This window comes from Paramormyrops kingsleyae, chromosome 1 (assembly GCF_048594095.1).
Source record: "Paramormyrops kingsleyae isolate MSU_618 chromosome 1, PKINGS_0.4, whole genome shotgun sequence".
In the NCBI taxonomy this organism is placed as follows: domain Eukaryota; kingdom Metazoa; phylum Chordata; class Actinopteri; order Osteoglossiformes; family Mormyridae; genus Paramormyrops; species Paramormyrops kingsleyae.
The window spans coordinates 70,198,037-70,220,654 of NC_132797.1; the positions used below are offsets into that span (position 1 = coordinate 70,198,037).

General features: G+C 38.4%; 3 protein-coding genes across 6 annotated transcripts; 2 read left to right on the forward strand and 1 right to left on the reverse strand.

Moving 5' to 3' along the window:
- Positions 1 to 454: 454 nt before the first annotated feature.
- Positions 455 to 1,845, reverse strand: mzt1 (mitotic spindle organizing protein 1). Its single transcript, XM_023797519.1, has 3 exons — positions 1,679 to 1,845; positions 1,181 to 1,326; positions 455 to 648 (listed from the first exon to the last, which is right to left on the reverse strand). The coding sequence occupies exons 1-3, from the start codon at positions 1,722 to 1,724 to the stop codon at positions 625 to 627; spliced, it is 216 nt and encodes a 71-aa protein (XP_023653287.1). The 5' UTR covers positions 1,725 to 1,845; the 3' UTR covers positions 455 to 624.
- An 80-nt stretch (positions 1,846 to 1,925) lies between these two features.
- On the forward strand, positions 1,926 to 6,746 carry bora (bora aurora kinase A activator). Of its 3 annotated transcripts, XM_023821756.2 has the most exons (12): positions 1,926 to 2,018; positions 2,229 to 2,403; positions 2,766 to 2,872; positions 3,161 to 3,206; positions 3,583 to 3,664; positions 3,909 to 3,962; positions 4,124 to 4,180; positions 4,347 to 4,576; positions 4,713 to 4,866; positions 5,001 to 5,560; positions 5,826 to 5,960; positions 6,108 to 6,746. In XM_023821756.2, the coding sequence occupies exons 2-12, from the start codon at positions 2,251 to 2,253 to the stop codon at positions 6,126 to 6,128; spliced, it is 1,599 nt and encodes a 532-aa protein (XP_023677524.1). In that variant the 5' UTR covers positions 1,926 to 2,018; positions 2,229 to 2,250; the 3' UTR covers positions 6,129 to 6,746. The 3 variants fall into 3 exon arrangements, with proteins under 3 accessions (XP_023677524.1, XP_023677354.1, XP_023677438.1); XM_023821586.2 differs by having other exon boundaries at positions 5,826 to 6,746; XM_023821670.2 differs by having other exon boundaries at positions 1,933 to 2,018; positions 2,232 to 2,403; positions 5,826 to 6,746.
- Positions 6,747 to 7,068: 322 nt separating this feature from the next.
- pibf1 (progesterone immunomodulatory binding factor 1) lies at positions 7,069 to 22,460 on the forward strand. 2 transcript variants are annotated; one of them, XM_023811598.2, is made up of 17 exons: positions 7,069 to 8,004; positions 8,418 to 8,518; positions 8,673 to 8,871; positions 9,839 to 9,958; positions 10,260 to 10,393; positions 10,526 to 10,634; positions 11,422 to 11,603; positions 12,105 to 12,230; positions 12,447 to 12,545; positions 13,683 to 13,848; positions 14,181 to 14,331; positions 15,658 to 15,748; positions 15,882 to 15,984; positions 17,551 to 17,681; positions 18,116 to 18,200; positions 21,257 to 21,430; positions 22,016 to 22,460. In XM_023811598.2, the coding sequence occupies exons 1-17, from the start codon at positions 7,756 to 7,758 to the stop codon at positions 22,067 to 22,069; spliced, it is 2,274 nt and encodes a 757-aa protein (XP_023667366.2). In that variant the 5' UTR covers positions 7,069 to 7,755; the 3' UTR covers positions 22,070 to 22,460. The 2 variants fall into 2 exon arrangements, with proteins under 2 accessions (XP_023667366.2, XP_023668188.2); XM_023812420.2 differs by lacking the exons at positions 21,257 to 21,430; positions 22,016 to 22,460 and having other exon boundaries at positions 18,083 to 18,183.
- Positions 22,461 to 22,618: the final 158 nt, after the last annotated feature.

Genomic DNA, 22,618 nt, shown 5'->3' on the forward strand with positions numbered 1-22,618 from the left:
TAAATCATTGAAATTTTAATTGCTATTAAAATCTAGTCAAGTAGTTCTGCATAGCCCAATAACATTCCATACCACAGTCAACATTACTAGGCTTCAATATACAGTAGTTTTCAAAAATGTATAAGCAGTTAATGTCTTTTTCAGTCTCAACAAGTTAAGTCTGAGATTTCACATTAACTTGTGTACAGGGTACAAGAATAGCTATATAGTAGACATGCAGGCCAGCAACCACAAACTGATCATTATAAAGATAATTAAGAGAATCTACTAGACCTCCATGTAATTAACCTGCGGTCAGAAACCACACAGCTATAGAAGAAAAACATTCAGCGTGTCAAACCCACCAACAGTGCTGAATCACCACGCCACTCTGGAATGATATATATCGGTGCACAGCACAACAGCCACACCAATACAATAACAGAAACACAAGTGAACACTGCAGTACACCAGCTGGTTATTAACTAGTCCTTGCGGTTTTATTTATCATGTTTGCATAAAAATGCATCTATACATACAAGAATCTTCTTGGCATGTAAAATACATCACAACATTGCACATCATTATTTAGAAGGTATAACCAGGGTCAGTTTAACAAAAACAAAAAAAGACATTTCCGCCTCTTCAGGTTGTACTGTTTTCAGAAACCTAAATGGAATACAAAAAAAAACTAAAATCATTTCCTTGTGTACATATGCAGGCAAAAGTAGGCTCACACCAGCTTGTCCAGCATTTCATTTCAAAATTAAGGGCATTAATAAGAAGCTGCTCTTCCCTTTATTGTAGTGAAACCTATATTATTCTGGGAAGATTTTCCAATACATGTTGCAACGTCGACATTGACTTTATTTAGCAACGTACTTTTAGACATATAATGTATAGCATTTATTAAAAAATATTTTTAAAAGAATAATGCTCAGGGCACGAGGCAGGGAACAGCCTAGATGGGATGCCAGCTCTTCACAGGACACGCACTCGTTACGCCACACCCACCAACACACCCATCCATCCTCTGTTGGGGGGGGGGACCTATCCCAAAGTCTACGGGCGCAAGGCAGGGAATAACCTACAACGTGGTGGCAAACCATCGCAGGGCACACTCACACACCAGTGCATAAAATGTAGGCCATCATCACGGTGTCTGATCACGGTGCAAACTAAAACATCTAATTTCCTTTACCTTTAAAGAATCGGATGCTTTGCGCAGCTCCTTAATCACTGAAGAGAGGGCTTCAGGGTTGATGCCTTGCTCACAGAGACGAACGCATATTGAAAGAGATTCCATATCCAGGCCTGTATTCAGAAGCTTTGATATCTCTAGCAGAACTAGAAAAACAATGAAGTAAATACAATCATCGTCTTTTTCAGGGTGTTTAGCATGTGCTAACATTGTTGTAAACATAAGTCAACACAAGCCATTTCTAATGTCAAATTTAAAAAGACTGGTGCAATGGAATTTTTTTTAAAAAGACTTGTGTTATAGATTTTTTTAGATGCTTTGTAATGTAAGCTAACGTTATAGAAAAAGCTTTTGCCTTCCACCTGGTAAAGAGATGCGCCATACAAAGGATTTACAAGTAACGGATGCACTTCAGTACTTAGCAACATTAATGGGAGTCGTTCGTATTTGTTCAAGCAGTCTAACCATCGTGTATCACATAAAAAATGTCAACCTTACCGTCCATTGTTTCCCGAACTGCATTAAGATTTGCAGCGCTTGCCATGTTAACTTTATTGTATGTATACAAAAGTCTATATTCTATTTACACACATCGCACAGCAAACACAACAACGTATCCTACAGGCAGAGAGCCACACCGCCTGTCATTTCACTGGAAAAATAAAGTTACCGCATTTCAAAAAGGAAATGACGTCAAAACGCATAGTTTCGAAAGATGAATGTGATTGGCCATTGCGCATTTCCGCGTGATTACTATTGGTCAGCTGACACTGAGGGAAAATTAAAACGGACGTTAAGACACTCTCAGGGCAACATTTGTTTTTTCATTGCTGCTATTGTAAGTACTTAAAAACGATTAACAATTTATACGTAAAATTGTGTTTACTTTTGGTGTTATTTCTAAAATTAAATTTGTCGAATTTGAAGAGTGTAGTTTTTTCCCCTTAGTATACAGATCTTTAAATGCCGTTGTATTCAGTAAAAGTTGACCTGCGCGATATACGTCTCATTAAAAGTGTTGTTTTCCTCCCTCTCTTGTTCTTCAAAGTAGGTTCCACGGTTGAGGGGAGATGGGAGATGTACCTGAGGTTCAAGTCACACCCGAAACACCCGGACGACCAGTAATTCACAACCCTTTTGAAAGCCCTAATGATTACCATCGTCTGCTTGAGCCCGTTGTTGCCAGTCCCTCAATGTTTAAGTCTTCGAAATGTCCATCAGCCGTAAGTGTGTGTGTCTGTTTGTGTTTTGGGAGTGGGGAATTTACTGTATTTTGACGTTAAATTCGCCCGATTGCTACTGTTTGGTCATCATAACTGAAACAGATTGTTGACACAAATTTAGATGCTACCATCATAAAGGTTAAACTCCTTGCAGGGCGATATAATCTTGTGTGAGTGGTTAGAATTTTGCACATAAACCATTCATCCATATTTGTTCTTGTTGCATAATGTAATTACTTCTCTTATTTGACACATGTTAAATTCCATTCCACAATCTATTCTATTAATGAAATATTTGAATCAAAACTGACCAAATGGGAGAATGGACCTTTAGAAATCTGTTAAATACTGTTTTATTTCAGACACCTGCCAAGTTTAAATGGTCCATAGATGAAATGGCAAGTTTGCTGCCTGTTGAAATTGATCCTGAAGACATTCAACGTCAATCCCTGTTCTTAAGTCGAACCAGGTAAATTCTCAGATTAAAATGACAAAGGAGTATCTATTTAGCCTTTTTGATACTTTGTATTTTTCTATAAGTTTCCTGTACTGACATATTGAAACAAACTGCTTTATTAAAAGTGAATAGTCATGTGCTGCAGTCCAACAATTCAGCAACACAACTCCTGGTCGTTCTGTTACAGCATGTATTCTGAAACATGCAGATGTTTTAGTTAAAGCAGCAAGACCTGCTGCAGAAAGGTCCATGTTATGCACATTATTGGTAACGTTTTCCCTTCTTTTTGCTTATGTATAGGACTGATAAAGTGATTGAGGAAAAAAGACAATATGCGATCGAGCAGGTAAAGTTCATTCTGCTTACGTCACAAGTGTGCTTTCAAGATATACTTTAATGATCCCAGGGGGAAATTTGCTTGGATACAGCACTGAGGTACTTAAAGTGCACAGGTGAAAATACATATTGCATAAACTCGCGACAAACTGCAAAGACAGTTCACATAGTGCAGGAAATATTCATGATGAATGAATAACAAGTTTATTGTGTTGTTTTACATATATTTTACATAGTAAAAGCCCAGTGCCATCTGTTTTGTAAAAATGGGCTGTTGTCCTCGTGTGTGATGGCTGGCACATTGGGAATTGAAGTAGTTTTTCTTGTTAATGCATTACTGGTTTCCTTTAAGCTGTGATTTGATGCATTAGTTTATTTCAATCCAGTTTTTCACAAAGAAAACAATCGTTCCCTCACCTTGGAGTGAAGTAGAAGATAAGGGGCCATCACAGATGCAGTATGAAATCAGTAGGTCTAAATTTCATTCTCAATTACAGGCTCTACCAGAATTGTCTACATCTGACTTTTTATGAGTTTTTCTTAAAGTAATGCAGCATTAATGAAAGTCAGATTCCAGCTTTTCATGCTTTAAGTGGTTCAGTAGAGAATCATTGGAGTAAAAGGGTATTTGAAGGGTAACACAAAAGGAATTAAATGGCTGAAATTGTATAATAATTCTATAATTCTAACATGCATTAATTCCACTTTCTAGATTCAATTTCCCCAAGGATTTCTGAAGAAAATTGTCCTGAGGGGAAATGCAATGGTTTGTACTATAACGTTTTTTGTAAAATGATTACTGATTTGTTATATTGGCATCTGACTGGGCTATGTAAATAATTTTGTGATTCTGAGTGATCTCATAAAATTGCCCACAAATGTATAATTATTGTCCTTTTTTGTTTGTTTTTTTTCCCCCATTCGCAGCTACCTGCCAAACTGTACTATCTTTACCTGTTGATTTCAATCTTCAAAGAATATTAGGTAAATATAAACATGCACTTTAAAAAGCAGAGAAGCAAATGTTCATAACCTCTTAATGTTTCAGCATCGTGGTATGTGTGATGTGTAAATATTCTAGAATCTTGTCTTCACCTGTTTCCGGTTGTGATTTTAATAACATGAATGTCTCCCTCCCTTATGTCAATAGGAGATCACTACAAAATGGAAGAGGTTTCAGAGCAAGCTCAGGAGAGCTTAAGTTCTTCTTCCCTGCGACGAAAGCTCTTTCTTGATGGGAATGGGAGTGGATCAGAGTCATCTGCACCCTCCAGTCCAGAGCAAAGCCCCCAAAACAGATTTCATGGAAAAAGTGGCCCATTGGGTTCTGTTAATGTCTCGCCGCTGCACTGTGGAGTCGCAGCCTTAACACCATCATCTGTGAGTGTATTTTACATGGTTGTGTTAAGAGCATATTTTAAAATTTTCCAAACTAAGTACTTTCGAAAAAGTATATGTACGCTTAATTGTTTGCTTTCATAGAAATTTGATCTGGTGCCATTTTTTTTTTTTAAAGGGGCAGTTCTCATCAAGTCCAATCAAAGGCAGGTGCAGAAATTACAGCTTGGGCAGTGTGACCAGTCCTACGCTTCCTGAAAATTCATCCCCTAGTTTTAAGTCTCCCATGTTGTCCCCCATTGTTCTCCAGTATGTGAAAACTCCATTGTCGGGTAAGTTGTGGGAAGGAATATCTGATTCTAGCCATGCATTTCTAAGATTTTCAGTCTGCGGGTTTATGACGATGCATGTTTAGAGAAACTGTCAGACTGGTGATTTCATTGTAGATTGAACTCATGTTTTGCAGGTGAGAGGAAGAAGTTAAGCTTCACAACCCCAGACAGAATTGCTCTGGGAAGCCCCAACACTAATAATTGTACCGTGAGTCCTTTTGTTGAGGGATGCTCTCCCATTAAAAGCTGTTCTCCAGTTCAACGCCGAGGCGGTGCCTGGGTGCGGCCTCAATACAGGACCTCCCCATTACAGATGTCACCTACTGTTGATAAGGAATGCATTCACCCTGACTGCACTTTGCCCACAACTGAGCTAGATCTGAGCTCAGCCCCTATGCCCTCCCACTCAGGAAGATATAAAGCAGCCTTGCATGACATAATTGAACTTGATGACAGTAATGTGGCAGTCCCAAAACTAATGCAAGTGGAAAAAGGGGATAATAACTCAGTGAATATGGAGGGACCTGCTGAAAATCAGGAAGATTATAGCGCCTGGTCAAGGGACGAGGTGGACAGCAGCCCTATGCGGTTAACCAGCTCTAGGACGGGAAGCATGACTAACATGGAGAACTCTAATATGTTTGTCTCCATGTTGGCTGAAGGGAGCACCATGCCCTATGACAGCAGTATTCAGGTTTGTATACAGCTTTAGTGCTGGGGTTTGCTTGGCTGACACTGCCTAATTCAGCAGAGGTGCTTGATATTACAGTTGAATGATGAAAATTTCAGCATTGCTGGTGAATAGAATAGTAATACATTTTAATCCCTTTGGGAAGATAGTGTGTGTGTGTGTATGTATGCATGTGTATATATATTACTCATTGCAGTGCTGCTGTCTTCATTGTCAAGCCTGCTGCCTGTTGATTTTGATGTTTAGTATTTCTCTCCACTCTCTCTAGGTGGACAGCGGTTACAATACATATTCAGTTGCTCCAAACAGCATAACGGATGGGGGTAGTTCTGACAGTCAGACAAAGGAATCACCCGATGCACATGTATCAGAAGAAGCTGTTTTATTCACTAAAAAGTCAAAGGTAATGAGCTGCCATTTCATGCAGTTTGATCTTTCTCATAATGCATCATCACACTGAGGTGCCATTCGATGTATGTGCCACAGCCATTAAACTTAAATCTTCCATTGAAACCACAAATTCACAATTGTGGTATCTTTATTTTGACAGATGTTTAATGTGCACCACTGATAATGAAGTCGAAGCTGCCCACATCACGTCCGGGTTGTTGCTCGACATGAAATCACAGACTGACTTTAATGACACTCATGCAAATGTGAATTACTATGACTTGTATAGTGTTCCTTATTTGCACAAGCTTGTTCTCCCTCCAAACTTACTGGTAGTGGTGGGAAAATGAGATTTGGTCCCTTGAATAGTCACTAGCCCACCTCCCAGTACCTGCTTGATTGTGATTGCCAAGAATCTCACCCAATGTTTGTTTCAATTATTCCATCTGTATGGATGTGATTTAAAGATTTTTTTTATTTTTAATTATGAACCTGTTGTTCAATGAAATTACGATTCAGTTAAAAACTTGAATTCTTTACTAAGAATCTAATTTGTACATTTTTAAATGCTCCTGTTCTTGGACCACTAATTACAACATATATATTTTAATCAGTGTCATTTTATTAAATCGAATGAAATAAAGCATTCTGACACTGGAGAAACACTGTGAAACGTCACTTTTGTCCTCCCCTTTTGGTAAAAATCTTTTCAACAGTTTGGTATCACATTCGAAATGTATTCAGTATGTACATTTGTTACTGCTACACTTACCGCTATCGAATAAATGTTTTACGGTTATATGCTTCCGTCATTGGCAATCGAGATTAATTTTCTCAGGTTATTTCTTTAGACGAATTTGCACATCTAATATTTTACTGATTCAACAATTATAGCCGTGTATAGTTGCAGATATTCAGGTATTTCGGATCTTTAGTATATCAAAAGCGTTTGGACAACTAAAATTTAATCAGTGTGCATATCAAACTAAACACCCAACACCGAACAAATTTCTATATGAATGCGACAAAATGACTATTTTGGAATATTTGAAAGTTATCACTTCCGGGCAAAGGTGGTGAAAAATTTTACTCTCATAGCGCCCCTTGTGGTTCGGCGTACATTTCGTCGCATGCAAAACACTTAAATTCGTTAGTATTTTTTTTTTCGTTTTTCTCATGAATATCTAAATCAGCACAGAGAATCTTCGTATATTTTGCGTCCATGAAGGTATTGGTGCTATCGAATAAGTGTTATGTTTTTAGTAGGTCTGGGTGTTGATTGAAAGGTCAGCTCGCTGTTTCCAGTCCCCTGAAGCGGGATTATTGAAAAGCGAACTGCTGTTCCGGCGCTAGCTGGGCTGCTAAGGTAGCCGGACTGCTTAGCAACGTGGCCGTTAAAAGGACGCTAAGCTAAAAAGACGCCGACTAATCTAACTACGCGTGGTTTCCAAAGTAACGATGAGATAGTGTGGTAGCTTTACGAAAAGTGCGCCCTGTCGTCTTTTCGGGGTTGTTTTCCCTAGGACTATAAATGGACATTGTCCTTAATTTAATGCAGTTTTAATGTAATTGAAATTTAGCAGTTTTTTTTTTTTTTTAGAATTTTACTCTCTAAGGCACCGGTCTTGTTGGTTATATATTTCATTGTGTAATAACGTTTGAAACTAACAAATCTACAGACTATCACCATCTACAGATAACCACTTTGAAAATACGGATACCCGAAAATAACAAGCTGGCCATTAAGTGTTTTCCTTAGTTTATTATTTACCAGTTTGTGCTGCCGCCAGAGCAGCCCATTGCTAAAAATGCCACCCAAAAAACATAAAGATGCAAAGGTAAACGTGTCGAGCTCGCTGGAGTCCGAAGACTTTAGTTTGGAAACGACGGTTCCGACCGAAGACATTTCATCCTCGGAGGAGAGAGAAGGAGCGCAGAAGGTCACCAGGCAGCTGATCGAGAGGAAGGAGCTGCTCCACAACCTGCAGCTGCTGAAAATCGAGCTGTCACAGAAAAACCTTGTGATTGATAACCTCAAGGTAGATCACCTCACCAAGGTAAGACAAAGGGCCGGCGTTTGAGGCACCAGCCTTGGCGGCTGATCATGTCATTCAAACAGTCCCCAGTACTAAATGCACGAAAAGGGCACCGGTTAAATCTGAAAGCCAGGTTTTGTTTTGGTCTATCTATTTGTTTTTGTTTGTTTATTTATTTCATTGAAGGTACTAATTCGGTGTCTGCATTTTTTTTTACTTGTGTCCATATCTAGATTTTACTGTTTTATGTCAATCTTTTTAATATCCAAGACACTTATATTCTGTTTGCAGTAAGGAACGGAATTTCATCTCCGTATATCACCCATGCATCACAGAGCTGAGATGACAATAAACCAATGTTGAGGACTGCATTGCGGTGTATTATGTAAACTTGTATGTATTGTATGTGATTGACATTGAGATGATTTGCACAGATTGAAGAGTTAGAAGAGCAGCTGAATGATACCCTTCATCAGAAACAGCTTCTCACACTGCAACTTGACAGCCAACTTAAACTTCAACAAGAAGAAACCAGGTTAGAAAGACTCTTAATTTTCAATTGTGTGGGTGTTTTACCGATTTGGAGTTGGTGCTCCAATAAATCAGAGAGAGATGCGTTGATTATCCAAATAACCAAGGTCTTTTCCAATATCTTCTCCTGTTTGGCTGTGATGCTTATTTCTAAACAGAAAACAGCAAGCTTTAAGGAAACAGGAGATGGACACTATTCTGTTGCGACAAAAGCAGCTGGAGGAGACCAACAGACAGCTTAGTGAAAAAGCGGGAGATATTCGGCGAAGTTTGAGAGAATTGGAACTCACCGAGGAAAAGTACAATGAACTCAAGGAGCTTCCGGAGGAGAAGCTGTCCATTTCGGAATATGTATCTGTGAGAATTTTGTTTGTTTTGTTATTTGTTCATTCATGCATATACACAGACGTATCCAGCCACAGTACTTTGTAAAATTCATAGGCTGATATCTTCACCACTAGTCGACTTAATTGTTTAATTAGTTGGGGGGGGGGGGGGGGGGTTTATATATTAAAAAAAAAAAAAAATCATTGAAGTATTGTTCAGCCAATGGTTGAGTCAAAAAAATTCATGGGTGTTTTGAATGGTTGCTGCTAACACTGGTGTGATTTTAGGAGAAATTATGCTGACACACCATGACAGACATAATATGATTTTACACCAACACAAAGATCATTTAAACATAATTTTCTTTTACTGCCTAAGACTTTTGCAAAGTACCTTGGCAGATAAAAAAAATTGGGAAAGACTGCACTAAAGCAGGGGTGACCAGCTTGGTGCCTGCGGGCACCAGGATGCCCCCAATGAGCACATGAGTCGCCCGCGGGCACCAGGATGCCCCCAATGAGCACATGAGTCGCCCGCGGGCACCAGGATGCCCCCAATGAGCACATGAGTCGCCCGCGGACCTGTTCTAAAAATTGGGACATCAGCAATGCTGTGCAGTGAGCAGCGTCTAAAATTGAATTTTATCCTGCTGCTGTTCTACTTTAATCACGTTTGAAATGATATGGATTTGAAAATGACAATATCTAAAAAAAAAAAACAAAAACAAAAAACGTTTATTATACATGAAGTTCAGATAAGTTTAGGAGGGCGTTTCGAACTGGTAGCCCTTCGTATGGCTCAGTACCCGTGAAGTAGCTCTCAGTTTCAAAAAGGTTGGTGACCCCTGGTCTAAAGTACAAGCAAGGGAAGTAGAAGTTGGTCCTGCAGTATAATATTGGTATACAGGCTGGTAGGTTGAGAATCTCTTCACAACTATCATGTGAAAGCATGTTGTGAGGAGAAAGGAGACTCTGAATTCTTCCCATGTGGAATACAGGTACGGTTCTATGAAGTTGTGACCCCATTGAGGGCTCAAATAAAGGAGCTTCATCTCAGAAAGAATGGCCTGTCGGAAGACCTGGATGTCCATAGAGCTCAGCTGAAGTCCCTAATGGAGGTATGAATTGAGACTGTAAACAGTTCTGATACCTTAGCCCTTGCGTATTACTGTATAGTGCTTATTGAAGTATTGCTTAAATTAAATGTTCAATTTAACACTTACAGAATGTACTTTAAAAAGAATATATACACTAAAAATGTGTAATACCATTTTTCTGTTTTGCATGATTTTATTTTTAGGAGAAATTAAAAAAATAAGATGTTAGATTTCGAATAAGGCCAGCTTAATTCATTTTTATTGGATGAATAGTTTACTCTTATAGATGTGAAATTTAAATGTCATTATGTGTTTTTTTAAGAGCTATGAAGAAGAAAGGAGAATTCGTTCGGACCTGGAGATCAGGTGTCAGCGACTCACCTTGGAGCTGGCAGATACCAGGCAGCTGATTCACGAAGGGGACTTCAAGCGCGAGAACTACAGCAAAGTCAAACGGTGATACACCACAGCATGTCCTGGTGCCCAGTAAATGTTTGGGATTGCATGGGTGGGTTATGAAACACAACAGTAGAATAATACCAGGACTAAACGTGAACAGAGTACATGTTTGTGTTTTTACACCTGTAGTGAAAGGGATGCCTTTGAGACTGAAATTACTGAACTCAGAAGGCGACTGGAAACGCTTGAAGTGGTACATAGTGCTCAGACTAAGGAAAGGGATCACCTACACAAAGAGGTAAAATGGTATGCTTTCATAATAATTTTGGTTTCCCTGTTTGTACTTTTATATATTTACTGTGTTGTCTGTAGCTGCAAAGGTACATTTAGTTCGGCCCTGGTATAGACAAGCTCTGCACCTGCTCTGAGTTGTACTTGGTGAGAACCGTTCCAAAAAAAATGTACGAAAGTAGGCGATTAAGCTTAAGTGCACTTTGTTTCGAAGTGGGATAGGATGCTGTGCTAGTGATCGGAAGGTCGCTGGTTCAAATCTCATTCTCAGCAAAGTCCAGGGACGGCTGACTCTGCTTTCTGAGTTGTATGTGCTTTGGATGAAACAGCTGCTACATAAATGTAAAAAATATATATATATATATATATATATATATATATATATATATATATATATATATATATTTTCCCCACAAAAATGTCTTCCCGATCTCAGCACTGTTACAATTGTCTGTGTCAATTGAGCACTTAAATTTTTTAATGTTACACTCCCCTGGAAGCTGGTAATTGTGCATTTATTTGTGGATATGTTTGTTTTATTTTATGTTGTTTAGCCTGTATTGTGTAATTAAATTTATGGTAACCGACAAACAATGGTCAAATTTGTTCCGTGATTCTTGTGTAATATTTTATTTTGTTATATATGAACTATGTAACCGAAACAAGAAAAAAACATTTACTATTGCCATGATCACAATTACTAAATAGTAGTATATTGGGTACTGTTGCTTTAACTGTTTATTATGAATGATATTGCTGTCTGGCTCACTGAGTGCACTTCCAAACTCTATCAGGTGGCTAATCTGCAGCAGTCAGTCACCCTTCTACAGAAAGACAAGGAATACCTGAACCGTCAGAACACGGAGCTGAGCGTCCGCTGTGCGCACGAGGAGGACCGTCTGGAAAGGCTTCAGACCCAGCTGGAGGAGAGCAAGAAGGGCCGGGAGGAGACCTATGAGAAATATGTGGCATCGAGGTGGGCAGCAGGGTGCAGCAGAGCTTTAAGAAGCTGCGTATTACCGGGGGGGGGGGGGGCGGGGTGTGGGGAGGGGGTGTGCTGTCGCATCGCAACAGGGCCATTTCATTCATTGTATTTGTTCCCAGTGCTTTTCTTGTACATGTAGAAGTGTTTAAAGCAATAAGACATTTTTGGAAGAAAGCTCCTTCATCTTCCCCCTTTTTTTTTTTTTTTAAGACCCGTGCTTTACATGGGTGTGTCGTGGTACATTACTACATCATTTATACAGACTAATACAAAAATGGAATAGGAAAGACAAAGAGAGAATGAAAGACAGACCCCCAAATCACAACGAAAGAGAGGAAGCAAAAACTCCAAAAGAATAACCTTTGGGGGTCTAAGGTCAACTGGCTGCCTGTAATGTGTGATTGAATAGTTGATGTCACATAATCACATAAACTGCATTAGGAATTATGTTTGTGTTTTTTTTTTTTTGTTTTTTTTCTTCCTTCCACGTAGAGATCATTACAAAACCGAGTATGAGAACAAGCTCCGCGCTGAGCTAGAACAGATTCGACTAAGAACCAATCAGGAAATCGACAGTCTCCAAATAACATCAAGAGAGATATACGAGCGTGAAAACAGGTGAAGAGAAACAAATTACTGAATATTTTAAATTATCAATCCAGTGAGCTTTTTTTTGGCCAGTAACATGTTTCTCCTTGCTACCTGTTGATTTTAAGTGAATGGAAACTTGTATCAAGTAAATAAGCAGATCTTCAAAAATAATTTATTTCAGCTAAGAACACAGTTTACAGGATAATACTTACTACTTGTTTTTAATGTACTTTTACTAATCAGAAACCTGCGTGAGGCAAGAGACAATGCAACAGTGGAAAAAGGCAGAGCTGTTGCAGCTGAAAGAGAAGCCTTAGATAAATATGACAAGATCTTGGAACAGTAAGTGTTATCCTTCTGTTTAGTGACATGTATTTAAAGGCTGTCTTATGTACATGTTATAAATTATTTTATTGTACATGTGGGAGGGAGAGAGAGAGAAATTCTCAATATTGTGACACTAACGTTAAACCCCTCGGCCTGAATGTTCGATAACGGTACCTCGTTTTATTTTGCATTACATTTTTCTGTCGTTTGAACACTATCAGCTATAAGGTTAGTTTTAAAGAAGTTACTTTTGAAGTTATTACTTTATGTAGGAAAGACACTTTTTCAGGTTCACGGCTTTATTTTCTCGACTGAGTAATGTTTGTGTGTGGTTAAAATTGTGTGTACCTGCAGAAAGTTAATGAAGAGTGCAGATTTCAGTTTGCTTCTCATGTCTTATTTCCTGATGTCAGAGAAGAGCGTCTCTGCTGCTGCTCTGCATGCTTGAGATTCTTGCTGCTCCTCAGAGCAGTTGTTGAGCATTCTCTGAGTTTTTATGCGGGTGGTGGTGTCAGTGGATTGGGGGCAGGACGTCCGGAGTCACATGGTTTGCACTCTGAGCCAGGAATGGCAGATGCACCACTGCAGCTGAGATGTTTGAAGAGTTAAGCTTGTACGTTTCTATTTTAAGAAAACCACGGAAAATAAGAATTTGATGGTGTCACATCTAAAACAGACCTGCTTTAAAGATGTAATTAGAAGGAATTTTGGAACTTCTGCAGCTGACACTGGCTGCTTGTGAGATAGTGTGCCAGTTTTCCTACAATGAGATTTCTCCTTGAAGCAACAAAAAAAAAAATCTTGAAATATGTGCATGCAAAATTTGTTTAGTAAATAGAACTATACAGTTGGTGCTTCAACAATTTCTACAGTTTCACAGTTATAAGCTGTTATAAGCTGTCTGATTTTGTATAATTCAAATGTGATTATGTGTTCATAGTAATACATATTTTTGGGGGGGAAAAAAATTTATTTTTTTTTGTCTTGAATAAGGTAATGGGGGTAGGATGAAAACGCCTTTTGTTGTGCCGTTTACTGTAATGAAGAGCGAGTAAAAAATGAAAGCGCACTGTATTTGGCGGGGTTTATGCATTCACTTGCCCCATGACCCATCAGTCTCTAGCCTGGCTGCCAGCTGTCCTGCCTTTCCAGGTTCAGACAGCTTCAGCTCGGCACAGACAGCAGGGTGGCTGAGTTGCTCAGTCAAGTGAAACTGAAGTCCTTTGAAGTGGAGCGCACTCAGATGGTGCAGGAGGAAACGGCCAAGAATCTCAGTCAGTGCCAAATGGAATGTGAGAAGCAGCAGAAGAAGCTGGAGGCAAGTCGCCTAATGTGGACATGGATCGTCACATACATCGTATTTAATCATTTCGGCCAAAGTGTAGTTTGCTCTGTGTCTGGCTATATATCAGGTTATAATGTATAAGTACACTCAAAACTGTATATTACCGCTGCCACATTTATACACGGACTGCCGTTTCATTGCCTACTAATTGTTGGTGGTACTCCATTGTCTTCCACACTGATGCGTATTACACTTGTTAAATAGGCTTAATTAATAGACTTACAATAGATTGTTTGTTTGTTTTTTTTTTTTTTGTGGTTTTTTTTTTTGTATTTTTGGTCTAAAATCAGTATGTTCTTCACCAGGTCTTGACTAAAGAATTTTACCACGTTCAGATGTCCTCAGAGAAACGGATTACAGAGCTACAGGCTCAAATCTCGGAACATCAGGCACGCCTAGAAACGTACGAAAAGCTAGAGAAGGAGCTTGATGATGTCACCATGCAGGCGGCTGAAAGTGGGTTAGCTGATATGTTTGTTTTTTTGTGTGTGTGTTTGTGCGTACACATGTGACGTGTGTGTGTTTGTGCGTGCGCATGTGACGTGTGTGTGTGTGTGTGTGTGTGTGTGTGCGTTAAACTTGGTTATTTGAGTTTCTCATGTAGTCCTTTTAAATCTCTAATTTTGTTATATTGATTTCTATTTATACTATTTGGAAATAAATCCCCATGTTTCCAGTATTCCTGCTCAGCTTAACACCTGAAATTCCCATTCCCTATTTGGTACTTATTTCAATCATTATTTTAGTCATTTTAACACTGTAGACAATGATGAGATTTTGCATCTTACGTATTAACTAGAGAAAAAAGTGATCTGGTGTGATGCCCACATGTTCGATTTATTTGGTAAATAAGGGTATTTCTGTATAGCCTTCGCTATGCTATATTTGGTGATTTTTTTTTTTTCGTCTCAACAAAGTTGCCATGAATTTTGTAGCCATACGCCATGCCTTCTCCATGGATAAAAGTCCTTCTGTTCTTTTAATAATGGTTGCTGTAGAATGTGGTTAACACCAGGAAGTATTTACTTAAACTGTCTATGACTTCTCAATGGAAGGACTGTAGTAGAGGAAATGTTCTACGGCACCTGTGAAAAACCAAAGATAAGCTTCTGTTTTTACTCTTCATCTGATGGAATGAAAGAATGAACGAAAATACTTATTCTGATGCATTTAATAGGAGTTTTTAAGTGCCTTTGTGACACTGGGAGTGTGAAAGATTGAATGCCCCACTCTTGCGATGACATTAGTGTGGTGAAGGCCTTCTATGTCCGAGGTTGCTCAACTGTTGTAGATTTATAGAAACGGAGGGAATAAAGAGGCTGTGGAAGAACATACATTTTCAATAGGCCCATCTAAATGAGGAGGAAATCAAAGCGTATAGTTTAAGTCCACTTCACAGCTGCTGGTGTTTTGGCTCAGTCTGATGTATAGCGAGAGTCTATACAGACACCAGGCTGCTATTGATGTTTTCTGTGTAGACCGCAATTTTGTGGGCGGCATTACCCGTACGTGCCAACATATATCAAGACATCTCCTTTCCCATTTCAGCAAGGTAAACAAATGAAGCGGGGGGGGGAAGCCACATTTACTTCTCCTGCCTAGTCAAAAAATGCTTGGGGGAGTTATCCATTTAATAGTATATTAACTGTATATGTACAAACCCATTTCGTCAAAATTTAGCCCCATAGTTGCTGACATTTTCACGCCAGCCTTTCGCAGCCGAGCATTTTTTGTTGTTTATTTGTGCATGTTTTCTGACATATTTGTTTGTTTTGTAAACAGTGGAAAATGAAGATGAAGCAGAACGAGTTCTTTTTTCGTATGGTTATGGTGCAAATGTGCCAACAACAGCCAAAAGGCGATTAAAGCAGTGGTAAGCACTCCATTTTTATAGAGGGGGGAGGAAACTGACTTGTTTCCAAGTTTCAACCACCTCCCAGGCCCAATCTATACACGCTACATCAACTACTACAGTGTGTGTGGCTGACATTTTGTTGTGTTCCCAGTGTTCACCTGGCAAGGAGGTTGCTGCAACTAGAGAAACAGAACACCTTGCTGAGAAGGGATCTGGAGAGACAGTCTGCTCATGTTGGCCAGATGGCTGAAGAGGTATTTTACCTAATAGTGTGACTCTAAGCACTGCTATTGGATTTAGCAGTTCAGTTTTATTAAGCATCTTTTGCTTGCAGTTTATATAAACTCTCCCTTATCACCTGAATGAATGCTTCCGTAATTCTCTGCTGCTGCATTTAATCACCATCACCGTGCTTCAAAATTTTCACGTCTTACAACAACAAAAATTGCTATTATTTGTAGATCAGTCCACGTTTCCTTTTTTTGTTCGTTTTTGCTGTAGTTTGGATATTCACAAATTTGCCAAAGTTACTATGTCACCATCATCATTTTAAGAGTAACATAGCTATAACATGTTGGTGCTATTTTGTAGAACAAGACCTTTTGAGAGGAGATGACTTTGAAATCCAAGGAAAAAGAGCCATGATCTCTGGCATCAGAGATGTAATTGTAAGGGTTGGGAAAATTTAATCTCCATAGTAAAGGATTTTCTATTAACCAGGTGGATCTTTTGAAAAATCAGGTGTCACCTGATGATAAAAACATGGTCAGGTCATTCGTCTTCGATTATATTTTCTTGAACATTTAAGTGGATACTGTGTTTGACAGCCATGCCTGCTGGTACTGAAACGACGGCCATAACGTTTTCTTGTGTGCAACAGAGAGTCTCTCCCTTTATGCTTGATGTTCTCGTGCTGCCACATGTATATGAAAGAGAAACCTTCACAGCACATGGGAACTCCACACGCTGCCAGTGATCCCAGGAGTGGTTCACACCAAGAGTAAACAGTTCATTCAGCTCTGCCGTGTGATTGATTGTGCGTCTCTCTGCCATGCATCAGAAAGGCGTTGTTTTCTTTTTGCGATTCCAGCTGACCTCTAACCATGGCCATGGAGTTTGAGTTAACACAAGGAACTGAAGTTGACATCTCCTGTGTTTTATTTTTTTCTTTTGGTTTTGTATGCAAAGGTGAATGTGTATTTAGGCTGAATGCCTTTAGATTACATGTCTAAAAGCCACACATATCTCATGGCTAAGACAAATGATTTGTAGGTTCATAGGTCATGTTTAGATTTTGCTGTTCACCTAACAAGATATGGATTTTATGATGAAGATCCATCCAACACAGGGCACAATGAGCACTTTGAAGATGTCATTCATAATTGCATGTCTTTGGACTGCAAGAGAAACCTGGAGTCCCAGGATGAAACCTGGACACCAGAACATTGCAACACATGGCCAGCAAACTGCCCCGGTTACTATTATTTTCAGTTACGCAAAACTTGCTGTTTTCAACCAATTAAAAGTCTCCTGTAATAAATCATGATATATTGATCAGCAGGTAGCAGCTTGGTAGTCGGCACCGTTTGGCTCACACCTCCAGTACTGCGGGTTCGAATCCCACTTCTGCTATTTTCTGTGATGTTTTTATCTCCTAACTGACTTCCCCACACTGGCTGTGGTGTGTGCATGTGTGAACCTGTAATAGACTGGATGTTCCCCACCACTGTATCCTGTGCTGCTTGGCATAGGCCCCAGACCCCCCTGCAACAAAAGTTAAGTGCATATAAGGTTGGTTAATCACTGTTTCTGTGTTTCAGGTTGAAGCAGCCAATCAGCTCCTCCAGAAAGCTCAGCAGCCTCAAAGCTACCTAATTGATGCAATTCGTCAGAGAGATGCCCAGATCATCGCACAGAAAGAGTGTATATCCGAGTTGGAGGACACTGTCAGGTATGGGCTGGGCGTATCCCCCTTTGTTAGCTCAGTGCATCTTTTTCTGGCAACAATTTCATTTGGATTACCGGCATTGATTACCAAATAAAGAATCTGCAACACAAAATAAAAAATAAAAAAAACACAGTTTGAATCTGTTTTATCTGGTAAAAGCTCTCTTCCGTAATTAACCTGTAAGAAAGTCACTAATTAGCTAACAATCAGTCTCAGTTAACGAACCAATTAACAGTCAATAAACACATTTGCACTGTCTGTGTTAATGAAAAGAGGAAGTTACATTATGCCTGGCTTTAAATGAGTTTAAAATGATGACTAATCTAGCTTAGTTATATTTTGAAAGTGATGGCTGTTGGGTTGTATTCCCTATGTATGACAAAGCATCTCTCTTCTGTAATCAGAATGTGATGCCGTTGTCATTGTATTCTTCCCAGAACACTGAGAAAAGAGAAATCAGCCCTGCTGCAGGTAAAGAACAACATGGCTGCAGATCTCGAAAGGCTTCTGAGTCACAGAGAGGTAACTCGCGATCGTAGTGCTTTTCCTGCTGGAAATGTTTCATGACATTAGAGTTTAGTAATAATAGATATTTTTGTTCTTTTGAATAAACATGGAAAGGGTAATCTTTTGCCGATTTAGACTTTTGAAGTGCCAGTCACTTGCCATCAGGGAATTCTTAAGATGCCACACTGACATGTTTCTTAGCTTTTCACAGGCAAAAAAAATCCTGTTGTGTCAGTTTTGAAGTATATAAGGTATTACTTCAGGAGGAAGTGAAAGAAGGCAATCGTATCATTTTATGATTCCCAGACTCAGTCAGTATGGCGTATAATCTATGGACAATTGACTGAGAAAATCATATTGCAGTGTGCCTGTAGAGCAATAGATGGCAGCATGTGTATGATTTGTACAGGTTCTGTTAAATTGCAGCGCTAATTCCTCTATTGATGTAATCCTTTTGGCCTTTTTGATTTGTTATACATTGTATTCATCTGTAGTAACCAGTGTATTTCCATTCAATGAATTTAACCAACATTTATTTTTAAGGTGTGTGTAGTACACAGGACAATAGCTATTGTAGAGGACATCAACACGTAAAACCAAAGCAGGAAAAATCAGATTTACTAGTGTAACTGTAAACACGTTTTGAATTTTTCTGCAACTTTCCAGTGAAACAATATGTCATAAGTATGATCAATGTAATGGTTGGTGAGCGTCACAGTAATGGTGAATTACCCTGTAGGATTTCTCTGGAATCTTTGTCATATCTACATATTCAACCGATCCCTATGATTAGTAACACGTTTGTAACAATTAGAAAATATGATAATCTGTGTACTTGAAAATGATGAATAATAATAATAATAATAATAATAAGACAAATAAAAGGACTAATTCTAATTAAGAAAAATCATTAAAAACCATAACCTGTGTTTTATGCTCAATTACTTTAGTTTCTGTAGTTATATTTATACCAAAATATTGAAAGATTCAGAGACTGAAAATGCACATGTTTATAGTCCACGGTGTAATTACTCCTTGTATTCACATGTCCGTAGTCTTATTTTGCCTGCAAGATACGGTATGGTTTGTTTAAAGGGTGTTTCTCCCAGATAGCAAGTGTAGAGACGGCTGGTTTTCGCCTGTTAGCTTTGTCGCATCATCACATCTCACCTGCTGTATAAACACACAAGCCCATAGCAGCAGTTTCTTGTTTGAACAAGTTACATTTTACAGAATACTAGTTCACAGGATGTTATCAATGTGTGTTTCTAGCATAAAATGTGAACGTTCTTAGTTCAGGTAGCTTTAAACATCCAAATACACTGGAGTTTGCATGCCTTGTACTTATACAGGCAGGAATTAAATGGGAATATTGTGCGACTAGAGTTGTCAACTGACATCCCACACTATTGATATATGAGAGTTGATACATTTTGTTCAGCCTGTGCAGTAATGTGGAATTGCGTGCATTCTCAATTTTTAATGATTTTTAAAGACATAAAATATATTCACTTTTATTCATTTAATTTCAAGATTTTATTTTTTTTGACACATCTTTCCACCAATAAACTATAACAATAGAATATCTGTGGAAAAACTTCTTCATATGAAAGGAAGTGCAGCTGATAATGCATTTATACTATATCTGTTTTCCCCTGGCATAATTTTTGCCGAGTTTACAACTTCCAGTGGCATGTTGGCATAAAGTATGCAATCCACACAGACAGCTGCAGTGAGCTTTTTTACATGCCAGCGCATATGGTCCGGCAGCGATAAATAGAAATATTAAATGACTCGGAGACTGGTCTCAACCTAGAAGAGGCACAGAATTGATAGAGAAAATGATTACGCATTCAAGGCAATTATTCTAATGGACATTAAGTACAGAATGCATTTGATTATCTGTCAGTTCACAGATGGCCTTTTCTTGAAACTCTTACATGGCATGTTATTTATTGTAGCCATTTGTATATTATTACATATGTCAACAGTATTTTATGGATATTTTTAACAGTCTGTTTTTATCAAAGTAGGTCTAATGGTTAAATATGTTAACGTTAATATTAAAATTATATGTGTATAATCAATCCTACTTGATGCCTTTGCTGCATTGTGAAGTGATCAGTCCAGTTCTGCCACTCGCTTTGCAAAGCATTTGTGTTTATCCTGCATCACTACGAACTCTGTGGTGACAATACATGTATTTTTAGTCCCCACCCAAGCAGCTTTGTCTCCTCTTCTTTTGAAAATCTCTCTCCATCAGTGTCTGTAGATCAAATGGATTCATCAGAAAGCTTGAAAATGAGGATTGGTAGTATCGTACAGAAAGACTGAACACATCTTTATGCATTATTTTTTTTAATTATGTAATGTTTTTATCACTTGAATGATTCAACTAGCATTCAATGATTATATATAATATATTTGTTTAACTCAAGAAAAGGAAAAAAATAATACTGGGTAAATACTAGGTCCCTGAAACCTACTATAATCACATAGGGGGTTATTATATTTTACATAATATGCATTATTTTATAATTTGGGAACACCTATAAGATGGGCTGTAATACCCATGTAAGGCACTAGTACCAGGTTTTTAAGTGGCTTTTGAGGGCCAACGTGCAGCAGCATGATATGGACAACTGCTGGTCGGTATAACTCAAAAGAATGAAGTTTGTGGCCAAACCACTGACATGATTGTGGGATTCAGTAATAGCATGGATTGAACATAGGGCCACACTTTGCTAAGGGGAATGAATTAAGGAGAGCCACATATGCCTTATGTGAGATGTCTGTATTGGCAAGTGCCAGTTCAATAATTCATTGAACGTAATCCACATTGCATTAAATTTAATGTCTCTACTGCCACATGTAGATGTTGTCTCACGGCCCATCTGCAAAAGCAATTATTCTTTTAACAAAAGTCAACTTTGGGAACAGCAACCGTAATAGTGTTTGCAGCGGATTAGTCTGTGGTCTTTGTGTGGATACAGTGATATGTTTTCAGAGGTAATCTTTTCCAGGCTGTACCTCTCCAACTGATTTCATCTTATGTCATCTCCACTTTCCAGGAATTGTCTGTCATGAAGCAGGTTCTTATCCGGATGCATTCGAGGCAGACTGGTAATATCTTGCCACCTCAGCTTAACGTCACACCTGGATCTTCAGCTTATAAGTCTAAAGGGCCGATGAAAAGTGCGGAGGATGAGGTTTCTGATGAACCCAAACCAAAACCAACAGTGTTTGTGAGTAAACGTTTTACCCTTATATATTGTTTGTTTTCTGTAATGTTGTGGACTTGCATTTCAATGTTTAGGCTGACATCACATCAACAGTAGTGAGCATAACAACCTACTATCCAGATACCCTAAACAAACAAGCCCAGAGCAAAACATTTTAACACGCTTTTGCTGTGTGTGTCGTTGACTTGTATAGAACAAACCACTATATAGACACAGGTTTGTCAAAACATATTCCAGAGTAGTTGGGTTATTTAAAGTAAAAATTAAAAACAATTTATGCAGGTTTTAAAATGGCATTTATGATCATACATTTTCTCTTCTTTTGCATGTCAAAGCTATAGGATTAACTCTTTCCTGAGTAGGCACCTAGATAATTATTTTAACTGTTTTTAAACTCGAATTGTTATTTTGTAATATGTAATTTAGTTGGTTTAATAAACATTCGTTGGGTTATACTGAAAATCTTAAATACCGTTCTGTTATTTGAATGTAACTTAAGGAATGCATAGAAGACATTTTGTGCAATTTAGTGCTTCAATTGATTTGTTGTAATAATTAAATGTGTCACTTTCACATTTTTTTCCCCAGACAAAGAAAGAACCCCCCGAATGGTACAGAAAACTGAAGCACCAGTCTAAATGACAGACTAACTTCATTCTACAGGATTAGATAATTTTCCTAATTCGTATGAATCAAAGTACATTTGGGGATGATTTTTCTTTTTTAATTAACTTGCTCTAATTTCATTTCTTGCTGTATTTTGCACATTATCTTAAGTTATGTTGTAAGGCTAATATACTCCCCCAGTTATATGATGTGAGCATTATTTTGGTTTATGGACTAGCGATTTCTTGATCAACTCAACCTGTTTAACCTGTTATTTCTATTAAAGCCATTCACATGGCTATGGGAAATGATACTTTTTCAGAACCCCAGAGCTGTCTTACTGCTATGTCACACTGTACATTGCCCTTTATTAAAATAGTTTATACATGACATTGTCTTTGAATAAAATAGCTTTTAAATGGCATAATGGTTCGGGTACTGTGTTCTAACGTCAAACACTGCTCTTAAGATTACATGTTTAAATATGGAAATTGTCCTTTAGGGGTTAGCATTTGCGTTTTTACTTGACCGAAGTTATCTAAATACCTGTAATGTTACTAACTTGAGTTGAAGATTAAGAAACAA

Coding starts and splice junctions, on each gene's coding strand:
- bora (XM_023821586.2), top strand. CDS start 2,251: ATGGGAGATGTACCTGAGGTTCAAGTCACACCCGAAACACCCGGACGA. Junction 2,404..2,765: donor CTTCGAAATGTCCATCAGCC/GTAAGTGTGTGT, acceptor GTTTTATTTCAG/ACACCTGCCAAGTTTAAATG. Junction 3,207..3,582: donor GACAATATGCGATCGAGCAG/GTAAAGTTCATT, acceptor ATTTCAATCCAG/TTTTTCACAAAGAAAACAAT.
- mzt1 (XM_023797519.1), bottom strand. CDS start 1,724: ATGGCAAGCGCTGCAAATCTTAATGCAGTTCGGGAAACAATGGACG. Junction 1,327..1,678: donor AGTTCGGGAAACAATGGACG/GTAAGGTTGACA, acceptor TTGTTTTTCTAG/TTCTGCTAGAGATATCAAAG. Junction 649..1,180: donor AAGCATCCGATTCTTTAAAG/GTAAAGGAAATT, acceptor TATTCCATTTAG/GTTTCTGAAAACAGTACAAC.
- pibf1 (XM_023811598.2), top strand. CDS start 7,756: ATGCCACCCAAAAAACATAAAGATGCAAAGGTAAACGTGTCGAGCTCG. Junction 8,872..9,838: donor CCATTTCGGAATATGTATCT/GTGAGAATTTTG, acceptor TGTGGAATACAG/GTACGGTTCTATGAAGTTGT. Junction 10,394..10,525: donor AACTACAGCAAAGTCAAACG/GTGATACACCAC, acceptor TTACACCTGTAG/TGAAAGGGATGCCTTTGAGA.